At 48.6% G+C, this 23,984-nt stretch overlaps 1 protein-coding gene across 1 annotated transcript in view; it reads left to right on the top strand.

The window, feature by feature from the left end:
- The window catches only part of NCOA1 (nuclear receptor coactivator 1), a 247,598-nt gene extending 227,146 nt beyond the window's left edge, over positions 1-20,452 (top strand). Inside the window, exons 15-20 of the mRNA XM_065400622.1 lie at positions 239-340; positions 4,205-4,604; positions 5,931-6,105; positions 14,180-14,363; positions 18,173-18,262; positions 20,173-20,452. Of these exons, the coding sequence (XP_065256694.1) occupies positions 239-340; positions 4,205-4,604; positions 5,931-6,105; positions 14,180-14,363; positions 18,173-18,262; positions 20,173-20,343 (1,122 nt within the window). The 3' untranslated portion in view covers positions 20,344-20,452. The remainder of the gene's footprint in view (positions 1-238; positions 341-4,204; positions 4,605-5,930; positions 6,106-14,179; positions 14,364-18,172; positions 18,263-20,172) is intronic.
- The last annotated feature ends 3,532 nt before the right edge of the window (positions 20,453-23,984 follow it).

Below are 23,984 nucleotides of genomic sequence, written 5' to 3'. Positions count from 1 at the left end.
CCAGGAATAACGTCAAGGAAAGTGCTGTGTTGCCATTTTGTAGTTAGAAGAGATTGTGGGGAAACCAGTAAAAGTCCCTTTAAATGAATTACCTGCTTCTCAGATAGGTAGGGAGGAAAAACGCCAGGAAGAAAAATGCAGTTGGAAGCCATTTGCCGTTGGTGGGTCTGTAGACGTTCTGTACCTGACCAAAACAAGTGTAGAACTGCAAGGTCTTTCTGATTTCCTCCTCCTCCAGCTGATACACCAAAATCGGCAGGCGATCCTGAACCAGTTTGCAGCAAATTCTCCGGTCGGCATCAGTATGAGGGCAGGCATGCAGCCACAGATTACGCCTCAGGTAATGGTAGGAAGCCACATGTTGGCAGCCTTATCAGCCCAGTGGAAATTAGTACTGTATCACTAAGGGCCTACACCATTGATCTGTAAGCAGCAATACGCTCAGTCTATTCCAGTGAGAATAACTGCAGAGTGAGGTACTACTCAACGTGAGTAAGGGTAGTAGAATAGGGCCCCAAATGAATTTTCTGTGTAGCTGACGGCGGATATTATCTTCAGCCTCTACAAAGCATTTCCACCTGGAAATTCTCTATTGCTGCTTGGAGATGAGTGGTGCTGGCTTGGACTTCATTGAGAAGGGTCCCTTTGTAACGGATGACATTCTCTTATAGTTGAATCTCTAGTGCAGGGGTCGGCAACCTACAGCACACGTGTCAAACATGGCACGCGAGCCGATTTTGAGTGGCACGCAGCTCCCCTGACGCGGTCCCGGCCCTCAGACCCCCCCGCCCCCCCACCCGCCCACCGCTCTCCCCTGCGGGGGCAGGAGGCAGAAGCTTGGTTCTGCGGCAGCCAAGCTTCCCCCCTCCCCCGCTTCTTCCCCCAGCGGTGCTTTCCTGCCCCGCCTCCTCTCCTTCCCTGGCCAATCAGCTGATGGCCCTAGTGGAGGGGGGGAGAGCATCAGCGTGCACACAGCTCCCTAGAGCAGGCAGAGAGAGGTAGGGACGGAGCCTGGGGGAAGGGGGTGGAACAGGGCATATCCCTTCCAGCCCCCTGCCATGAGCCGCTCAGGGCAGGGGGCTGGGAGCACCCCCACGAGCCGAGCACCCTAGCCCTCTGCCCTGCACCCCCCACGCCCCCAGCCCTCTGCCCTGCACCCCCCACACACCCCCAGCCTTGTGCCCTGCACCCCCTACACACCCCCAGCCTTCTGCCCTGCACCCCCATACCCCAGCCCTCTGCCCTGAACCCCCCTACACACACCCAGCCTTCTGCCCTGCACCCCCATACCCCCAGCCCTCTGCCCTGAACCCCCCACACCCCAACACACACCCAGCCTTCTGCCCTACACCCCCCACACACCCCAGCCTTCTGCCCTGATCCCTGAACACCCCCAAACACACACCCCAGCCTTCTGCCCTGCACCCCCTCCACCAGCCCTCTGCCCTGACCCCTGAAACACCCACCCCCAGGTCTGGGGTCCCGGTCGCAGGCCCTACTCAGCCCGCTGCCGGCCTAGGTGAACAGAACCCCAGGCTGGCAGCGAGCTGAGCAGGCTGGTGGCGTAAGACCAGCATTTTAATTTAATTTTAAATGACGCTTCTTAAACATTTTGAAAACCTTGTTTACTTTACATACAATATTTAGTTATATAATATAGACTTATAGAAAGAGACCTTCTAAAAACGTTAAAATGTATTACTGGCACGCGAAACCTTAAATCAGAGTGAATAAATGAAGACTCGGCACACCACTTCTGAAAGGTTGCTGACCCCTGCTCTAGTGAATCTTTGTAATGATCCTGCAAAACCCCCAGGTCCAGGAGTTCTATCCCACTCTCAGTAAAGTGGGATCAAATATCTGCTCGGTATAAGGGGAAAAGAAGGTGGAAGGTGTAGCCATATTCTGGTAACTTTGTTCCATATGGCGGGTTTTTATTGGTGCTGGTGCTATCTTGCCACCCCCAAACCATTACTGACTCCAACATCTCTGTGAAGACTCCAAACTGTTTTGATGAGTTTTGGACATCTTTGATATTCTCTCAGGCACCATAGCTGCAGACAAAACTATGTAATAGTTTCCATTGTAACGCTTTGTCTTCAGCTGCTGCTAACTTTCTCAAACTTTCTCTTCTGGGCTGAAATTTTCCACCGTGATATTTTATTAGCTTTGAGCAAATCTGGTTCAGCCATTTGGGAAACAAACCCATAATTTATAGAAAATTCTTGAAAGAGATGGTTTTGAACAGCCCTACAGTCAAAATAGCTGGGTTAGAGAATTGAACTATGGCATGGAAATAGCCCTCAGCTGACAAGAAGCGCCTTTAAGTCTCTCTGTGAAAATGGGGTTTGATTTGAACAAGTTATTCATGTTTGAAAATAGCATGCTCTGCAATGGAGTTGTCACATTTCTCACTGCTGTCATTATTATGGTGGTGGCAAGAGACCCCGTCATGCCAGGAGCTGTACGCTCACAGAGAAACACACAGCCCCTGCTGTAAAGAGCTTACAGTCTAAATAGACAAGACTGATGGCGGGGGGGTAGGAATCGGAGACGCAGAAAGGTGAGGGCCTTGCCCAATGTCACAGAGCAGGGAATAGAGCCCAAGTCTCCTGGTTCTCAGTGCCCTCTCCACTAGGCGACACTGCCTGGCTCACTACGTGTGCACTTTGTAAAGTAGGCTAAGGGAAATGGTCCATGGCAGCAGTTGCTTAGATCACTGCAGATCTAGTACGGCACATCAATGTAACGTGTGCACGAGCGCTTCACAGGCAGGTAGGAAGATAGGTCCTGCCCAGGAGAGCTGAAAAATCCTAAACGGAGAAAACTCAGACAAAGAGAGAGAGGTTGGGGACAGGGCCTGACATTAAAGCCCAAGTGATTGAGCACTTTGAGCTGGTAGAGTCCAGAGAGCAAACACGATCATACTGAACCACTGCAGACTGTCTGGGCTGGGCCGTGGGCGGCCGGTGGGCACTGGTTAGTTACCGAGTTGCCATCAGGAGACGTGTAGTGTAGTCGGGGTTGAGCTGGGTCGGGATACCAGGAAGTCCGAGTCAGGCACCAGGTTACAGAAAAGAGCCAAGTAGCAGAGTTGGGAAGGAACTGGGGACAGGAACCAGAGTCTAAGGTTCACAGTAAGGCAAGGTCTAGCGCGGAAGCAAGCAGGCAGTCTGTGTCCTTGCTCAGACAGCTCCCTGTAATGGCTTGCTGGCTTATATACCGGTGTGGGCCAATCAGTGAGCTGCAGGGCTGCTTCCTGCAGTGTCTAGCTTCACCGGCTCCCCCAACAGAAACCTGGCCTGAGCTCCCGGTGGGGATGAAGCTTTGGGAGCCCAGAACCTCCATGGTCCCAGGTTCTCGTTCCGAAGGTGCTGACAGACTCTACAGTGAGGGGTGCTCCAGTCTGGTGACTCATGTTGGCAGAGCTTGGAAGAGAGCCACCACCTTTCTTCCCCCCGTTTCACCCCTGAGTACCACGGGCTTTTAAAATGTCATTTGTAACGATTATACGGTGATACGAGCAAGACAGGATTACGATGCCAACTAAGCAGGGACAGGTGGCTGGGGGCGGGGGGGCAGGCACGAAGAAAGGGAATCTGGAGGGGAGATCGGGATGGCGGGAAGAGGGAGACTGCTCTGTGTGCAGGGAGCGGTATGAAGTGAGTGATTGTGCTGAGAGAGTCCAGCAACAACTGTTGTTAAAGGCAAGGTTGTGGTAGCAGGGCGGGATCTGAAGCAGCAACAAATGGTCTTTTTTGGACAGGCGTTTTTCTCGTTAGCAGCTGCATGAAATGACACAAAGCTGAAATGTTTGCCAGTAGCTGCCCCTGCAGATGGGGAGCCCCTTGCAAAGGTTTCCTGTTCATAGCCAGGCTGAGAACATGTGTTCCGAATCCCAACTCTCCTGGGTCTTTCAAGCTTTTATGGGGTGAGCATGTGAGATTTTCCATTCAGTTACAGGAATGAGCATGGACAGAGGCAGCTCTTTAATATTTCCAATCTGCTCTGCCTTTGATCTGCACGAACTGGCAGATTTACAGAGCTTCCCCAATTGCTCTTTGGGGTTTTTAGCTTTCCTTGCAAAATGATGATTGACACCACAGGCAGCCGGAAAGGTCACTTGTCCATTCCCCGTGTGGTACAATTACCCTGACAGGGGGCAGAGTTATCCTAACGTTCACATCTACCTCCTCCTCTGCAGCCACCTCTGAATGCACAGATGCTGGCCCAGCGCCAGCGAGAGCTGTACAGCCAGCAGCATCGGCAGCGGCAGCTAATGCAGCAGCGAGCCATGTTAATGAGACAGCAGAGCTTCGGGAACAACCTTCCTCCCTCGGCTGGACTCCCAGTGCAGATGGGGGCAGCTCGCCTCCCCCAGGCACCCCCACAGCAGTTCCCCTACCCCCCCAACTACGGTACGAATCCAGGAAACCCTCCCACCTCCACCAGCCCCTTTTCGCAGCTGGCGTCGAACCCTGAGGCAGCACTGGCCAGTCGCAGCAGCATGGTGAACAGAGGGATGATGGGGAACGTTGGAGGGCAGTTTGGTGCCGGGATGACCCCTCCCATGCAGCAGAACATCTTCCAGTACTCGGGGTCAGGTACGTCTTTGGCTGTGCCCTTAAAGTGGAGTCTGCGTTCAGTACCTGCTTCATCAGGTGATGCTTTAAGTATGTGGAGGTATGAGCGGGGGCAACAAATGATGCAAGTAAATAAAGATACTGCACGGCCAATGTAATGACTTCCATGTGTACCCCTTAGTCCCAAGTGGAGGAAATCCAGATCAGGTCATAATTACACAGTGCTTTTCATTCACTGATCTCCAAGAGCTTTACAAAGGTGGGTAGGAATCATTATCCCCAATTTATATATGGGGAAACTGAGGCACAGAGCCAGGCTGTGACTTGCCCAAGGTTTGCAGCCCAGTTCTTCTGACTGCCAGTCCAGCTGTGTGTCCACTAGACCATGCTGCCTTTGCATTTCATTGGTGCCATTCACTTGAGGATCTCAGTGTACGTATTGCAAGTTCTGGGAAGGTACCCCATTCTTCAGGCTCCATGTTCCAAATGTACCCCTCAGACCAAGTAGAGATCTCTAGAAGTTGATACCATGTAGGTAAATAATTGTATTTCCCTTTTAAAAAGAGAGAGAGAGAAATTCAGAGTGGCCATTTTAATTAAATTACTTTAAATTTACATTCAGAAGCTAAATGTCTGAAAAAGGCCAAATCCTTGTGCGTGCTCTGATGAGGTATCGGAAATCAGCTGCAGATGGAGGTTATTTCCTGTGTACAGATTATGTGGGTGGCTCAGATTAAATCAGTGAGTTTGTCCAGAATTGGCTGCAGATGGACATCTTCGTACTGCACCTGCTCCACATGTTTTTACACTTAAGCAGCACTTTTCCATAATGTAAAAAGAATTCAGTTTGAATCTGGCAAGGTAGATCTGGTTTCTATAATTAATCAATAGAGACAATTACCCCACAGCTATCGCAGCTTTGGAAACCAACTAAAATTGTCATGCAAAGTCAACAATGACATTGTCTTGTTCTCCAGTACAGTTACTTCAGCTCCTTCTCCAGGCAGCTGTGTTCTGGAATAATATCCCTCTGTTTATGGGAAGCAACTTCTGGGTTCCCCCCACCATTTGGCTACAAAATGCTGTATTCGGGTAATACAAATAACAACCAAAAAAAGGGGGAGGGAGGAGGCCTAAGATCAAAAGTCCAGGCTGATGCTTCAGATTTAACTCCAGCACCTGCAAAAAAGGGGAAATCCTCACAAGACACTACAGGAAGAGTAAGGTAATGCTCTGCGTGAGTAAAGGTGGCAGACTCGGGTCCCGAGGGATTAAGACCAAGCTTATTAAGTAACAGCGTGGTCGTCTGCACAGTTTGCAGTGAAGCCGTCTGTGTGTTGTTCCCAGGCATGGGTCAGCAAAGCGAGCCTGCATTCGCTCCATCACTCAGCCCCAGCAGCCCTCTGATGTCGCCGCAGATTCCTCCTTCGCAGAGCCCCATGCTCCAGTCAGCTCCACCGACCCCTGGGTACCAGTCCCCAGACATGAAGACTTGGCAGCAAGGAACAATGGGGAATAATAAGTAAGTCTAACCTAAGGTCAGAGTAATGTACACGCAGATGGTGGGATATCATCCCGCCTTCCCCACTCCAGGAGCAATAATTCCTGAGATCTGTGCTCCTGCCCCCAACTGGTCTGGAAGCAGGGGACCAAGGGTAACAAAACATGGCTCTATGGATATTGACATCACAGTGGTCAAGGGGATTGAACCTGGCATCTTCAGCACCAAAACCACAGGCTTCTTCCATAGCAGAGCTCCTTTAGCTGTGAGTTCGTAGTAGGTTGCGATGGTCCCTGAGCCCAGACACTAGAGGGAGACATGGTCACACATGCATTAAGTCAGTGTCACACACCAGCCCATCCCCTAACCACTCACCCTGCTGGTTAGCATGTTGGGTTCCCTGTAGAACATCCATCCAGCCGGGAACTTTAACTGTATAATTACCTTGTAAAAAACCAAATCATTGGCTTGCTTATAAAAGCAGTGAGCTCTCTCTAGTTTCTGAGTGAGTAATCCATGCTGGTGCTTGGGCGTCGGGGAGATACCACCAAGATACCATGGTGATAGATGCTTTATAGATACTTAACACAGGTTGTCACCTTCCACAGTAATGGGGCCTGCATGAGTAGGTGGAGACCAGGCTCTGTGCTAATCTCAGTCAGCATTTACACACCGTGAGCTTCTCCTTAGACTCTTATATGTTTGTATTTTGCCCTTAGATCGTCAGATTGCCAGAAGCCCACAGCAAATTGGTTTTCTAAATGAGCGCACACATCCAGTAGCCCACAGAGCAATCCTTTTGCTTTAATTTAAAAAATGACGTAATTAAGTCTTCATGAAAGCAAAGGACTTGTGGAAGCATTAATTCTGCCAATAAACCTCAGTTCTGCCCTGCTACTTTGGTGCTGGGCATCTTTGAGCAGAGATTTGCCAGTCCACGACAAAAGTTGACTAGTGTAAGAAATCACCAGCTCCTATTCCTATTGTCTTAGCAAGTCTGTGACCACAGATCTCCAGAGTTAAAAAGCTACTAGTGTATGAATTGACTTTGCAACTTGGCCATATCCCTTTGGAACGGGCTGTCCTTTCACTGGACTAACACTCCAGCATACAGTAGTTGTGCTAATTCTGATGCAAGGGAGCCCAGAGAACAAGGCTGCTTTGTTCAGTGCAGTATTGTTCTGACTTGCCCTTTGATGGAAAGTTGTGTCAGTCTCTAGAACAGGAAAAGGGATGGGTCAGACTGTCAGGAGGGGAATTCGAATGAAGTACTGCACTGTGCCTCGTACTGTATAGACTAGGCCTTTACTTTGTTTCTGAGCAGACCCACAGTCCAGCTAGGACTCCTTTAATAATGTCCTTTCTTGTCACCATTGTTTTTCATGCTGTATCCTCAGCCAGACTGATCAGACTGGACAAATGCTTGGTACAGTATAAACTGGGGCAGATATTTCCAAGACCTCACACAGTACCGTGCATGCTGTGGAAGAGCGCTGTAGTCTGCAAAGCACTTGCCCATGTTTCTGTGGGAGTCATTTTTGAACTTTGTCCCACTAGGTTTCTCTGCGGTGCCTTTGTTGTCAGCTGTGTTTCTAATTTCTAGCGTCCCTGTGCTTATAAACCGTGTGTTAGAATTCCTAGAAGTTCTGAGGAAGAAAGCAAGGTCTGTTCCTCATTGAATGGCTTTTTATATTCACTGGTTTTTATTACAGCTTGGAGTTGGACATTTTTTAATCCAGTAGAGGTTTGCCATTATGCACTAATGGTGCTTGGTTAGCAAGGCATTGGGCACTTTATGTGATCGGAATGTTTTAGACTGGCTAGGCGGACAGCCACTGGGTAACAGAATCAGGTGTTTGAACAGGACTTTTGTTTTCTGTGGCTGTCTCTCTGCTAGCCATTCAGCCATTGGTAGGAGCAGTTTACATAGCTGTGCTAGTGCAAACCCCAAGTGTAGACAGGGAAAGCCAGGATACACACCAGTTCTGCTTCCCCCTGCTTGAAATAGAGTTAAACTCCAATCATGGCTTTGCTTGCTCACCTGCACTTAGGTTGTACTGGCTGCTGGCCACCAGTTGCTGAACTGTGCAAATCCCTAGGTAGACACAGTCTGTGAATCAGTGTATTTGTGCCCGGTGTAGTGTGTATTTCTCACAGCCTCTTTCCCCCATCTACACTACAGAAATAACCATTTCTAAACACAGTTTGGAAGTGTGGTTGTGGCCCATCTGCATTGTGGTGTTCTTGCCCATGTGGACAGAAATCCCTCCATGAACCATGGGTGGATAACTAGGCTAAAAGATGGTTATAACAAGTTTATCTCTGATCACACAGGCAAGAGGAGGTTGTGCTATAAGGGAACATGACTAGGTTTCACTACAGTGTTTAAACGTGGGGTTTTCCCTTCTCTGTCCTATTTTCCTGTGGCACTTCAGATACTGCAGTGAAAAGCCCCCTAGAAATGCCTGTAAATTACAAAATGTCCTGTCTTGGTTCTGAGTCTAGAATAACACACACTCTGATCAGGAAGGCAATAAAAGCCTGCGAGGACCAACAGGAAATCTGTCTTGTATGGTCTGACCTGTTTACAGTATGCAGTAGGGTCAGCTAATGCCTGTACTGCAGCTCGATGATGCTCTATGTTACATAAAAGAGCTAAGTACCCATGGTGGGGGGGGGGGGTGCATCAGTGTGGTGGTGGGGGAGGAAGGTATCATCCATCTCCCTCCATTGCCTTCAGGAAACACAATTCCTCAGGCTCCTATCAATCTTGCCCCTCCCACTAAAGACTTCGATAGTGACAGCACCTCATACAAACTGGACACATTGCACTTCTCATAACACAAGAACTAGGGGTCACCAAATTAAATTAATAGGCAGCAGGTTTAAAACAAACAAAAGGAAGTCTCTCTTCACACAATGCACCGTCAATCTGTGGAACTTCTTGCCAGAGGATGTTGTGAAGGCCAAGACTATAACAGGGTTTAAAAAAAGAACCAGATAAGTTCATGGAGGATAGGTCCATCAATGGCTATTAGCCAGGATGGGCAGGGATGGTGTCCCTAGCCTCTGTTTGCCAGAAGCTGGGAATGGGCAATGGGATGGATCACTTGATGATTCTCTGTTCTGTTCATTTCCTCTGGGACACCTGGCATTGGCCACTGTCGGAAGACAGGATACTGGGCTAGATGGACCTTTAGTCTAACCCAGTGTGGCCGTTCTTATGTTCACTGCTCCGAGCTGATGAACTGGGATAGCAGAAACCAGTTAGGGCTTTTTCCATGTGTCTTGCTGTATGTTCCTTGAAGGCCATGCAGGACTCAACCCTGAATGTAAGTGCCGCGAGTAGCCCTCCCCATCACACAGATGGAAAGGAGGGTGTGTCCTACTGGATTCTCACCTGCTCTGGGGTTTTTGGTTTTTGCAGGATCCTCCAGCAGGTAGATTTCAGCATCAGAATGAACCATCCTTTGAGTTTTTTAAACTGCTGTGTTTCATGTGGGCTGTGGCTCAGATGCTAGCTTTTGTGGTTAATGGGTTACAATGTTGTAAACTGAAGGGTAGATTCCCCAGCTGATGAAACAAAAAATAAATTAATGGATTCATAGATTCCAAGGCCAGAATCATTGTGATCATCTGGTCTTACCTGCTGTATCCCACAGGACAGAGAACTTCCCCACAATAATTCCTAGAGCACAGCTTTTAGAAAAACATCCCATCTGGATTTAAAAATTGTCACTACAACCCTTGGTAGATTGATCCAATGGTTAATTACACTCACTGTTAAAAAAATTATGCCTTATTTGCCATCTGAATTTGTCTAGTTTCAACTTCCAGACATTGGATTAGGTTACATCTTTCTCTGCTAAATTGAAGAAACCATTATTAAATATTTGTTCCCCATATAGATATTTATAGATTGTGATCAAGTCACCCCTTAACTTTGCTTATTAAACTAAGTAGATTGAGCTCCTTGAGTCTCTCTCTATAAGGCAGGTTTTCAAATCCTTTAATCATTCTCATGGCTCTTCTCTGACCCCGCTCCAATTTATCAACATCCTTCTTGAATTGTGGGCACCAGTACGGGACACAGTATTCCAGTAGCAGTTGCACCAGGGCCAAGTACAGAGGTAAAATAACCTCTCTCCTACTCAATGCCCTGTTTATGCATTCCACAAACTCCAACAAATCACTTCATGTCCTTTATTTCAGGGCTCGCTTTATTCTGAAACAGAGCAGGCAACTCAAAACCCTCTCAGCAGCCCTTCAGCCCTCATGTCCCTTCTCCGGAGCTCAGGCTATCCCTTAGACAGTTCCCTGGCCATATGGTCTCTGGGTTCTCAGTCTGTCCTGTGGAACTGCATTTCCCAGAATGTGCTGCTCTTAAAGGGCCCAAGGACTGTAATGGGATGGGCCTGTGCACCCTATTACGAATGTATTATTAATATTGCTGCTGTTTATTATTTTAAACAGCACAAGATGTTAGAAGACGTGGTCCCTGCTCCAGAGAGCAACAATCTAAATCTCAGACCTGACCCAACAAGACAAGCAGTAGAGAGGGAGTGGGACCCAGGGGTACAATTCACAGGGAATACTCAGCAGGATTAGAGAGGGGATGTGACCTCGGGATACAACTGGGGAGATCTCTGCTGGAACACTGTCCCCACTTCTGGTGTGCCTACATTAAAAAGGAGGTTGAAAAATTGAAGAGCGCTCAGAGAAGAGCCATACAAATGATGCGAGGGCTGGAAAACTTGCCTCGCAGTGAGAGACTAAAGGAGCTCAATCTGTTTAGCTGGTTGAAGAGGAAGAGAAGAGGCAGCTTAATCCCAGTCTGTAAGAACAGAACCGCCACAAGAAGTGCCTGATGCGAAAGGGCTCTTTAACCTGTCAGAAAAAGATTTGGAGGGACAATGGTTGGTTGACAGCTCTACTTGTCGGCTGATTTTTGTGGGTGTTGGGTGAGAAGTGTGTTTTGGTGAGAGGTTAGAGCGATTTGGCAGATGGAACCCAGACATACCCCGGGAGTCCATGGAACTAGGTCACGGATGATTTTTGTGTTCTCCACCATGAATTCCAAACAAGCCTGTCTTCTCGTTTCATTTGCTCAGTAATTTGGCCGAGACAGAAGAATCTCTTCATTGATTTGGTTTCAGGCTGATACAGTGCAGAACGGCTCCAGTGCAGTTGCTCCAATTAGGGGATAATCTCAATCTCTTTGTTATATATGAAGCAATAAACGGCTGTCCAGATTGATTACGGTGCTCAGCCGCACTTGGGCATTTAATCAATCTCGGAGGCTGTTGGTTGGCGTGCTGCAAAGCAATACAGATTATGGCTGTTAGACAGCAAACCAGAGCAGGGCATTTTATTATTGTATTCTCTCTCCTCTTGCAAGAGCTGAGCTGCCTCTTGGATCTTCCACAGACTATACAGCTGAGGACTGGTGTCGGGGGCGGGTAGAAAGACACGATCTGATCTAACGCACTGAAGTCAATGGAGAGCCTCCCGCTGACTTGGATGGGCTTTGGATCAGGTCCATAATGCTCTGGATGAAGGTCCAGCCCAGGCACTGTACCATTTCCTTCCTCCCTTTCATTGCTGACGGATTTTCCTGGAGCTATATGTGTAAATGCTATATAGAAGTGTTTCTCAAATGGTCAGTCCTGACCCACCAGTGGGTCGTGGGGCCCTAGGCAACTATAGACTTCTCCCGCCCCAGTGTGGAGGGGCTGCCGGGTGGGGCTGGAGTGAGCCTGCCCCACACTCACCTGCCAGCAGCAGCTCCTGTCCTGGCTCCTCACTCCGAACATCACGACATGGCCCACATGGTCACAGTGCCACTTAGGTTTGGCCTGGCCACTCCTCTGGGACAAATCCAAGTGAGTGGTGTTGTGACCTGGTGCATGGGGTTGCAGTGCCACTCCGGTCTGGCTATGATGGAGGGGCAGGCGGGCCAAACCTGAGTGCTGCTGTGACCCCGTTGCTACGCCCAGCCCCGCGGGACAGGAGCCGCTGCTGTGGGGTGAGTGCAGGGCAGGCTCGCTCTCCAGTCCATTCTGGGCGATGCCAGGTGAAGGGTACATGTATATAATGGTGGGTCACACACAAAAAAAGACAAAATGTGGCTGGCAGGGCACCTTAGTAACAAGTCCGGGAACCGCTGCTTTCCGGTGTTAGCAGCAGCATTAAGGAGGCAGTTGAATGAGGAGAGGGGGTCCTTGGATTCCCTAGAGCCCTTAAGCGTGTGCTTCCATTTCATCAAAGCCAATGACATTTAAGCACTTGCTTGAGAGCTTGGCTGAATCTGGGCCTCATTGTGCTGGAGCACAGGCAGCAAGACCGAGAGTCAGGCTCAATGGGGATGAGGGGTGATGTGACTGGATACCTTTTGACAGCGTCACCATCCTTGGTGAAAGGAGGATGTTAGATTTTTCTGGATGGTGATTGGCTGAAGTGTTTTTCTTGTATCCTATATGATACTTACACAGGTTACTAATGTCCATAGATTACCAGACACAGGTCTGGTCGGGCCCCCCCTGCTAGTGGCCCACCAGAGTGTTGTGAGGGGATCCAAACAATGACTCCCTCACCTGTTTTAAGCTTTTCTGGGTCTCAGCAGGCTGCAGGCCTGTTTCTTCTCGTGGCCTCTCTGGCATACTTCCTGGGCATCAACTCTCTGTTATCCCCCTCCCAGCCCACCTGTCTTGGGCCCACAGGTCCAGCACTGACCCCCAAGATATCCCAGTAGCTTAAGCACACTCTCTCCCAAAATCTCACCAAAGGTGTTAGCCTTCTGGTTTCTCTCTTCAAGGGGCCATGTGGTACGTGTAGCACAGAACACACACAGACACTGCCCAGAGTTTTACAGCATTGTTGCTCTTTACTTAATAACCCAAGAAATACACAGATCTGTACAAAATAATATATCCTACATGTATTTTCCTGCCTCAGTTTCCTCACTACTCCAGTGCATTCTTTGGGCTGGGGCCAGGGGCCATCCAGCATCCTTCTGTTCCAGTGCATGGTTTATGGGCTGAAACGTGGAGTCTGTCCATCCACTTCCCAAACAACCTAAGTGTCTCTCTATGGGTCTTCCCCTGGCCCACCCAGTGTCTGTGGTGTCTTTGTTTCGCATTTGGGGATTTTCTGCTGTTCCAAATGCCAACTCTGACAGAGGGAAGGTGGAGGGAACTGCTTTCCCCTCGGATGCAGTTACTCTTTTTTTTCTGCCCAGGTAAGACCTATTCAGGTGCTGATAGCCCTTAACCTATTGCCTAGTCTCCCTGTTCTGGCAGAGACCTGCATCCAGCCTCGTAAGCCACAGTGAGTGGACCCACAGACCTAGGCTTTCCACGATGCGGCAATTTTGTGATAACTCCACCCATATCAACCAGAATTCATAAGTCGCACAGACAGAGCCTTCAAATCATCACACCGTTATACTTTTCATTTGGACTTTTGTAAATGTACAGCTGTATTTTTAGGGTTCCATTTGCAGGAGAGTACTTGCAACTCCCAGTGACTTCATCACACACCTCTGAGAGCAGAATTTGGCCTTTTACTTGTGGGATTTAAAGGGAAGAAAGCAATGAGGTTCTTTAGAAACTAAGTGAGATTTTATAGACACTGCTCTTAAGACAATGAGATCCTTTGTAGAGAACTTTTAAAGCAGCTGATGGAGTTTAATGTTATCCCTGCTATCGAATTCTGTAGGTTGGTTTAAACATTCTTGGGGAAAGGGTCACTCTATGTTAAATTCTGTAGGACATTTCCAGAAGGGTGGTATTTTCTTCAGTAGATAGAAGCAGGAAGTCATGAAATTCCTCCCCAGGGGAAAATAAGCCACAGAGATCTGTCTGCTGCAAACATTGCATCAGCTATTTTTAAAAAAGCCTTTATCACTCCAGATCCATTACCCCCCCACACACACCCTCCCCTTCCTTCTCTGTTACAGACATCTCTGTGGTTCCATTTCTGCAAGGATGCCTCTTGCTGGAGTCACTCTCCATGTTACAACTGGAAACCGAGCTCTGGCCTCTCTGAACTCCTGACTCTGTGTAATCCCTCTTTATTTTTTTGTCTGGTTTAACAGTGTATTCAGCCAAGCTGGGCAGAACCAGCCTACACCTGCGCAGCAGGGAATGTACAACAACATGAGCATCACCGTGTCCATGGCTGGAGGAAACACGAACGTCCAGAACATGAATCCAATGACTGGACAAATGCAGATGAGCTCACTGCAAATGCCCGGGATGAACTCCATGTGCTCTGAGCAGGTCAGTGCTGCAGCGTTCTCGTTCACCAGGCACTCCAGGAGCACGAACAGCGATGATGTCACTCCACTGACCATCAGCCAGTTTCACTGGGGGAGGGGGGGTTTCTCTTAACAGGTCTCTGCCCTTGTTAGGTGAATTTGTTTCTGTAGCTTTCTCCGTTGGTGAGGCGCATGTGTCCCACACTAACTTTGTGGTGCTCTCCCTGGGAATTGCCCGACTCCCTGAGCCAAGGAGCTAATGGATTTATTGCGTTTAAGCTTTGTGTTCCAGGGTTTTTGCATACCAGATGCTTGTTCCTATAACTCCCCAGCACTCTGCATCATGCACACCCCTACCTCTGCCGCCTGTTGTCTAGCATGCTGGGTGCCTGGAAATCCTGGCTCATGAGTCATTTGGTGCTTTGGTGCAGACTTAAAAAAATTTCCTTGGTGATCTCCCTTTTCTCTGGGATGTTTACCTTTAGGTTATCTCCTTCCTGTGCTTGAGAGGCAGGGACCTATTTCCCGTAGTACAGTTAGGTGTGTGACACTGGAGCAAAGGGCTGGAGGGAAGCAGGCAGAGGCCTCTCTCGCTTCACTGGCACCCACAGTTGTAAGCTTAGCTGTGTTTTGAAGCCTGGTGCAACAGACACCAGATTAGTCAAATTATGAGATCATCAGCTCACCAGGAGCTGACGGGCGTGCATCCAACTCTGCAAAGAGAGCGGTGGCTGCACTGAGAGGTCCCAGCTGCTAATGCCTCCTGTAGCCCCTGAGTGTGCGCTGAGGATTCCTTACTGCTAATTAAGGAGAACTTGACATTTCATGGGAAGATGAGGCAGGTTTGTTCATATTTAGACACACCCAGGAAGTCCCCAGGTGGTGGGTCTAGATTGGTAAAACTCCCATGATGTCAGTGGGGGCGGGGCTGAACACTTTCAAAATTCCCAGCCAAAATGTCTGAGTGTAAAGTGATGGCTCCTTCAGATGCAGTATGTCTGCTTGGGTAAGGACAGTGGGCTGGCTTTGGATCTTGTCTTCTAGAAGTCACCAAATCCTTGTTAAGTATCTTTTTCTAAAGCAGGATCCCTCCTGTTAATAATCAGTAAGTAACTGGTGTAATAACCAGTTCAGTACCATGGAAACTCGCCGTTCTTTCTAGAGCCTTTGGATCAAATTCAGTCCCAGGGCCAGCTGACACCACTCGCACTGAAGTCAGTAGCATGACCCCTGGTTACACCAGGGCTGACTCCTACCCCTGCCCTCTACAGCCAGCTTCTGCAACAACCTTCAGTCACAGAGGATGATGGTATAAAAGTGAACACAGACAGATACATGCGCACATGCATCCCTTGGAGCCAGGCAGATATGGATCTCCCGTTGTTACACTCCGAAATGGTCAGAGAGGTCTCCTGGCCGCAGTTAGCTATAGCACTCATGCCCCTAGGAACTCATTTCAGGAGACCATCCCTTCAGTGTCTGTGCAGAGTAGTGCGGGTGCCGGAGAACAAGCTGATTCACTACCCACCTGTGCACACTGAGGGCTAGGAGGTGCAGTTTGCACTGAGTCCTGCTAGAAAGCAGTGTGGAGCTGCACCAGCACGGAGGGAGCACTGGGAGAGATTCTGCCTCCAGGGGTACAGTCTCTTCCAGGATGTTTGGTGTATGCAGCTGCTCACTTTGCATCATCTGTAAGGATGGTGCAGATTGCTTCCTCTAGTGGTGGGAGGCGTTCTAGAATCATAGAAACATAGGGTTGAAAGGGACCTCAAGAAGTCATCTAGTCCAGCCCCCTGAGCTGTGGCAGGACCAAGCAACCCTAGACCATCCCTGACAAGTGTTTGTCCCACCTGTTCTTAAACACCTCCAATGATGGGGGTTCCACAACCTCCCTTGGAAGCCCATTCCAGAGCTTTTCCTAATATCTAACCTAAATTTCCCTTGCTGCAGATTAAGCCCATTACTTCTTGTCCTATCATCAGTGGCCATGGAGAACAATTGATTCCCTTCCTCTTTTTATAACAGCTGTTTATGTATTTGAAGACAGTTATGTCCCCTCCTCAGGCTTCTTTTCTCGAGACTAAACATGCCCAGTTTTTGTAACCTTTCCTCATAGGCCAGGTTTTCCAAACCTTTGATCATTTGTGTTGCTCTCCTCTGGATTCACTCCAGTTTATCCACATCTTTCTTAAAGAATGGTGCCCAGAAGTGGATGCTGTACTCCAGATGAGGCCTCACCAGTGCCAAGTAGTGGCTCCATCTCCTCCCCAGCTCTTTCCAAGTAACTTGCGCGATCAAGGACCAAGGAGTGAGCAGTCCCCACCCACACTGCTGTTGTGGTGGGGGCGTGCAAGTGGCAAGGGAAGTTGCTTGCACATGCCCTCATGCCTGCATCAAGGGCCAAGTACAGTCTTGTCCAGTGCTTCTTTGTGGCGAGTAGTAGGCCTCTTTAGTAACCATTCGGTCTGAGGGAGATTCTCTCTCTGTTTCCAGGGCCAGACCTGAGATCTCACGGGTCCAGAAGGGGCTTTAGCTGTTTGGGTTTGTGACTCAAGAATGTGGTAAAGCACCTTTGGGATCCGTTGCGTGACGAGAGGGATCTGTGCTGTATTGCTCTTGGCAGAATCGCCTTTAATTAGTTTCATCTGGGAGCATTTGTCTGTCTGCACTTAAAGCTTCTCTGAGCCATGCCTCCAACAGCTGACCTCTTCCAGCCTGTTCTGAAGGGATTCAGTCACGGGGGCTTTCTGAACGGCTCGTTATGGCTGCATTAAACAGTTTGGAAACCAGCCCTAATTGTGCATTTGCTGTAGAGTGAGCTGGGAACCGAGGGAGCCTGGTTTGAAGACGCAATGACTTAGGCCAGATTTAGGTCATCGTGACCTGGCTAGCACAGGATTAGTCCCTGGTGTCATCTGACACATCAGTCTGGAAGCGATATGGAGGCTGAGCCGTTTGTTCTGCCCCTCCTGTCAGTTCAGTGGAGTTTCACGCTCCCCGGAGATAAGATGCTGTAGGGAACCACCAGCAGCCCAAGTGGTGGGCACAAGGGAGCTCTCCTCAGAAGGAACTCACTTGGATAATCTTAGTCCAGAGTGCGGTCAGTGAAGCAAACAAGCTTTGCAGCCCCTCCATGGCTTCGTTCTGCTTCAGCAAATGGAGTGAGCCATCTCGTACAGCGGGGGCGCTGAGAGGCTGAGCTTGATGGAAGGAACTCAGGGAGCCCCAGCCATCCGCTTGGTTGTATTGCTTTAATTAAAACATTCACTGGCAACTTGCAGCAGGGAGTGAGCTGCTCCCGATGCTGCCTGCGGAGTCAGGAGTGCTGCTCACGCTCTGTCAGCACCACAACCAGGTCTGCAGCCCTGCCCTGGCATCCACGCCTCTCTCACCACGATATCCACAGCATGGTTAAAGCTGGGAGAGGAGAATGAACTGTGCTCCCTGCACCCCTAGAAGGTTAAAATGGCAAAAGCTGTAGCTTGGGGAGGAGGTGGTGGGAAAAGATCAGGGAAGTAGTGATGGGGAAAAGGAGCCCAGCATTTCTAAATCTCTCCTTGGCTCAGAAATTCTGTTGTTCGCCTTTTGTGAGGCAAAGCAAAAGAACGCTATAATAAACAAGCTTAGTCCAACAATGTCCCACTCAGCTACTTCCCTGAGGCCATTCCAGCCTGTCACGTAGAGCGGGCCAGAATGTAGGCTGCACATACACAACCCAATGCTAGAGCTCTCCTGGGATCCCTCACTTTCTGCAGAGTTGACCCAGGAGGATGGGGCACTGGGGAGAGAAAGCAGGTGAACCATCACTGAGCCTTGACCTTGCTTTGACAGGTAAATGACCCAGCGCTGAGACCCACCGGCCTTTACTGCAACCAACTTTCCTCCACTGACCTTTTGAAAACAGAAGCAGATGGGGCGCAGGTCAGTAAGAAACTCCTAAGCACAGACCCACCTGAGGTACAAAGAGGAGACGTTTGACATGTCTGGGTTGGTCACCTCAGTAACTGTAAACTTCTCGCACCTATTTTATCAGCGGGTTTGCCATCAGGGAAGGTTTCTGTAGTGGCAGAGAATAAATTGCAGGGCTCAGCCCAGTAGGGCCTTCTATTTTCTGTGTAGTGTAGAGCTAGAATCTGCACTCGATGACAACCACCTGCCTCAGAAATCTTGCTTTATTCTCCTACTCTGATTTAAGCCTGTGTGGATCAAACCTCTGGCAGGAAGTGTCCCCAGCAGTGTGGGGAGCAGTCAGTGCAGTGAGCTGAGCTGGAAAAGTAATTGGACATTGGAGAGACAGGAGTTGCTAAAATCCTTATTGGCTCTGAGGCTGGCCCCAGGTACAGTGACAAACGAGAGAGGTTTCTGCTTTTGAAGGGCAAGACTTGCTCGTAGAACTATGGGAACATTTGCAGTCAGAATCCTTGTCTCTGGGACACAATGTGTTGATCACGAGCCCCTTCATAATGGATCAGTGTGCACTCAGTGCTACGTTGGGAGGAGTCTGAGCTCGATTTGGTCTGTTCAGAGAAAGGGGCTCAGCACTTTCTGCAAATCAGGCCCTTTTAAGGTGTCTTAAGTTGGAAACCCAAAATAACAAGCAACTTTTGAGTATCTTGGGCCAAGTATTGCCATTCTGCCTTGCAGTACTGCCAGTTTCAGCGCAGCGCATGCATCTGGCCAGCAGTCTGGAAAGAACCAGCATTCTACCAGTTTGTTTAGAGATGACGTGTTCTGCTTCAATATGAAGTTCTCTTTGTTTCCCCCGTTTGCTGGTGAACTCTAATTGCACCTCGTGCTGCTCTTGTGTGCAGTCAGTCTTGCAAAATTCTGCTTGCCCGGGGCAAGGAATTTTGGGCTTTTGATGGGCTTATAAAAGAGCATCAAACAGTATACATTTTTCAGTAGCATTATCCTTAAAAAGCGTGGGTGAGTAGATTTTTGCCCCTGGGCTGGTTACCGTTTTCAAAATGGGTAATAACTTTTATTTTGTTTTAAATATGTATTTATGTGCCTCCTTGTGTTTTATTAATAACCCATTAAGTATTACAAATCAATTGTACCTGTCACCACTGATGCTGTTTGGTTTTTATTTTTTCATTTTGCTCAGTTTGGACAATGAAAATCAACTAATCAATTTCACACTTTTAATTTCCTGGTCAGTTTCACTTTGTGGCTCTTCTGCATTAGCAGGATCCTGCAGTGTTTGATTTGCAAAGACTGTAGGGAAATGTTAACACCCAAACAAAACAAATCCTATTTTTATTGGAATAAATAAAGAAGGCAAATGTGTCCTGCCCCTAGGTTCTGTGACACTTCAATTTTGGACCTAACTCTACCTTAGTATTGTCCCTTTGATATTCCCTTGCAGCGAGTGGGATGCCATGATGTACCCTAGTCAGCAGCATAGCATAAGCATTTTACCTTGTGCCTCTGGTCTATTTGGCTGCAATTGAAGGGGTTTCAGCAGTATTAAAACAGGAGGAGATTGGTTTCCAGCCTTTGATACTGTGCTCCCCTCAGAGCAGGTGTCACGGACAAGATGGCTCTCAGCACAGAGTGATGGCTGGCCGGCCGGCAGCTGGAGACATGGGAATGCCAATTTTTTTTTTTTTTTTTTAATTAAAAACGTGTGAATCTTTCAGAGCTCTGATCCAAATGAGTGCAGTAGTTTTCTTTTTATAGGAAAAGAAGACAGAAGAGTTCTTCTCTGTGGTGACTACAGACTAGAGGAATTCTCTAGTGAGTTTCCACTTCACGTAGTACCCAGTCCATAAGCCAAGGGGCCTGTTCCTTTTTTCCTCTAAAGATCTCTCTTGTCTTTTGTGTCCCAGCAGGTACAACAGGTTCAGGTGTTTGCTGACGTGCAGTGTACAGTGAATCTGGTAGGTGGAGACCCTTACCTGAACCAGCCTGGTCCAATGGGCTCGCAGAAAAGCACGACAGGTCCTCAGACCCCTCAGGCCCAGCAGAAGAGCCTCCTTCAGCAGCTACTGACTGAATAACCGCTTTTAAAGGAATGTGAAATTTAAATAATAAGACATACAGAGATATATAAATATATATATATATTATATATTTTTCTGAGATTTTTGATATCTCAAACTGCAGCCATTCTTCAGCTCGTAGTGTTTGGAGCAAAAAGGTTTTTTTGTTTTGGGTTTTTTTTGTTTTTGTTTTGTTTTGTCTTTCGGGGGTTTTTTTTGTTTGTTTGTTTTTGTAAAAGGCATTGGATGTTGGCAAAGTGACAAGGCAGGACAGTCGGTTTCTTGAGCCAAAATTACAGATGATTCTTATTTTTGTAATCAGTTGCTGGCATCTTACTCCAGACGAAGGTTTCTCGGGGAAGTGGGGAAGGGGATGGAGGAAGAAGCGAGTTGAAAGAGACTGCTTCGGAAGGAGGAAGATCATCTCAGTTTCAGCTGGATCTGTCACTGATTCGTGTCTCAGCCCAGTGGGAAGGTGGGGAAAGACACCGGACTTCTATCAGAAAGGCTGTTTTTATTCATGCTTAAAAAACCCAAACACCTTTTCTCCCCTCTGCCCCAGTCCGCTTGTGCGTACAATCAGCTTTTTCTAGCAATCGTGAGTTTGTCAGTTTTAAAGAAAAACAGAGAGTATTTTGACCCACCATTTTTTCCATGTTTTATGCTGGTGTTTAAAGCCTCCTAGCGAGAGAGGCCACAATGTGTATATTACATCGGGGGGGAAATAATAATAAAAAGACCAAAAAAAGAACAGTTCGGGGGGGAAAGCTGCAATAATTTTTAGGGGGAAGGATGAGGAGGAGGGGGGAGGGTTCTGTCAATTATTGTAGATAAAAATTTTCTGATTAAATATTAAATAAAATTAAGCATTGTTTTTTTTCTGCTTTGATTGTGCTTAACAGCTGAGGTAGCTTAAACTATTTAAAATAATAATAAAAATAATAAAAATTCAACTCTCTGATGGGAGATAGCTTATTTTTTCCCCCTCAAACCTGTCACTGTACATAGCTCTGATCTCTTGTATACATTTGTTTTCTTCCTTTAGTTGCAATCGCTCTTAAGATCATCGCTTTTTATTTGATTTATGATTTTTTCCCCCTTTTTTCTAAAATTATGCTGGTGTGTGGAAAATGTGTAGCTTTGTTGACTGCATTTGCAAGAGATAAAAACAAAGAAATGGAGATGACCGCTAATGTTGTATTGCTTTCTGATGACTGTGCTATGCAGTGTGTGGATTTTCCCTCTCTTGGGGTTGGAGGTGGATAGGGGCAAGTCTAGTTTTCAGAGGTGCTGAGCATTCATTGCTCCCACTAGTCAATAGGAGCGGCAGGAGCACTCCGCACTTCTGGAAATCGGCTCCCTAAGCTTCGAAGGGCTAGTTCATTCTGCCCCACAGAACAGCCTGGCCCAACTCCAGTGGGAGGCCTGGCACTACCAAAAGCCCACAGGGGATGTTGTAGTTGCCACCACTAGAGAGAAGAAGGGTTCCTGCTCCTGCCCTGCCACTCAGGCAGAGCCACCAGCAGTCGCAGAGCAATATTTGGTGCCTTCTGCTCCCCTCTTGTCGCTAGAATTTGCTCCATCACTCCCAGCCACATTCCCAGAGGCAGATCCACCTCAGGAAGGAGCCATGGAAAACATGGCTGCTGAGATGGAGGTCCGGCAGGAGGGATGGGTAAACTATGTGCAGGCAGTTCTCCGTTGCTGAGTCCTTCAGGCCCATATTACGGGGAGAAGGCATTCAGAAGCCTTCTGGGCTTCCTCTCTGAGTGCCGAGGGGGACAGGTCTGGAGCCAGAGCACAGCCCCAGAGCCTCCAGGTGGCAGGACAGATACTTGCTACTCGCTCTCTGCCAGAAAGGCAGCACGCTGGCATGTAGCTTTGTCTCCTTCTGTCCCAGAACGTGTATCATTCCTATAGGAGGTGTGGCCCCCAGCAGGCTCTTTGCTTCAGTTAACTTTTCCCCCTAGAAGGTAGCTAGAGTCACAGTAAAATGAGTGATGTGAACCGAAGACAGGTCTGCAAAGCTCTGAGCTTGAGCCCAAAGGGGTCTAAGCCACTTAGAGTGTCCCTGTTCTCCCAGAGGGGGAAAGAACAGAACTTTCAATACAGACCAGGAAAGCCCCAGCCATTCGGGTCACTCCCCGAGGAAATGCACTCAATTCCGTGACCACAGCCAGAAAGTTGTTTAAGGAGATTTCTTCACCACGTTTGACTTGAGATCCAAACCTCCACATCCCCTCCCAAGGCAGGATTTTTACCGATCACAGATGGGGAACTGTATGTCTGGTTCTGTGCACCAGTGGTCATCCTCACATCGGCACCTTGCAGCGCCGCCGAGCGGACTGTGATGAACAAAGGCGGCCTCAGACAAGAAGGGATCTGTGAGAGCCCACGTGGGAGACTGGCTAATAAAATCTGGAGCAGAAAGGGCAGTTTCATCCAGGACGCTAGAAGTCTTCCAAACTACAGGGGCGTTGGCCACCTGGACTCAGCTGGATATGAGACCACATTCTTGGAGCAGGAGTTGCTTTGTGCCAGGGGAGGTGTATCGAATTCATGGATCTGATGAGAGAGCCAGTCCAACACTCTCAGTATTCACCGTGCCCAGGTGGTGTGAGCCTTATTGGGATGCTCGTTCCCTACCTCCCCAGGGGCTGCAGCGTACGTATTCGTGCTACAACAGTACATGGCACATTACAAGACAGAGGCACCCTGCTGAAATAAGTACAAGGCTCAGACTGTGCAGGGGGAAGAGCTGACAGAAGTGAATTCCCTTTGGATCTAGTCCCCTTCATTCGATCATTGGGGCAAGCTTTCGCATGTGGGGCACCTAAGAGAGACACCACAGTACAAAGCCAGTGCCACTCAGATGCCTGGTGCAACATGCACACTGTCCTCTCTGTGGGCAGAGCCAAGAAGTTCTTTAATGGGGACCTTGTCTCAGTATATCCATGACTGCTGCCCTGTCAGCTCCTTAAACCAAGGACTTCCCATCCCTCTGTATTCACGCCCTACCCTCCATTTCCTGTACTGCTCCTGGGTGTACAGGAACCCTAGAGAGGCACAGCTGCAGGACAAGCACTGTTCTTCTAGTACCAGGCAGTCCATCCAGAATGCTCGCCAGTCCTCACGCAGGCTCTGCCCTGTCCAGAACTGCAGAAGGTATTCAGGCAACTCTGCAAAAAGCCACATGTCTGAGTCCCGTCAAAAGCGCAGGGTCATGTTCTGTGTGAAGACCAAGGAATCCCAGCTAAGAGCCTGGTAGGGTTCTTTGTTAGCCCAACCCACAACATTAGACCAAGGGTCAATTTCTGAACTCCCCTGTGGAACCTAAAGTTGGTATTGGGCCTGGGCTACACTAGAGGGGGGGTTCGAAGTATCTTAGTTCGACTTACCTGGCCGTCCTCACGGCGGCGAGTCGACAGCCGCGGCTCCCCCGTCGACTCCGCTTACTCCTCCTGCCGAGGTGGAGTACGGGCGTCGATTCGGGGATCGATTTATCGCGTCTAGACGAGACGTGATAAATCGATCCCCGATACATTGAACACTACCCGCCAATCCGGCGGGTAGTATAGACGTACCCTTAGATAGAGAGAGACACTAGCCTCATCCACACTGCATCTGGAATACCTGCGATCTCTAGCCCTTCTTTGCCT

Source organism: Emys orbicularis, chromosome 3 (genome assembly GCF_028017835.1).
Source record: "Emys orbicularis isolate rEmyOrb1 chromosome 3, rEmyOrb1.hap1, whole genome shotgun sequence".
Lineage (NCBI taxonomy): Eukaryota > Metazoa > Chordata > Testudines > Emydidae > Emys > Emys orbicularis.
The sequence above is the reverse complement of the archived record's forward strand: the minus strand, read 5'-3'. Positions and strand labels throughout refer to the sequence as shown.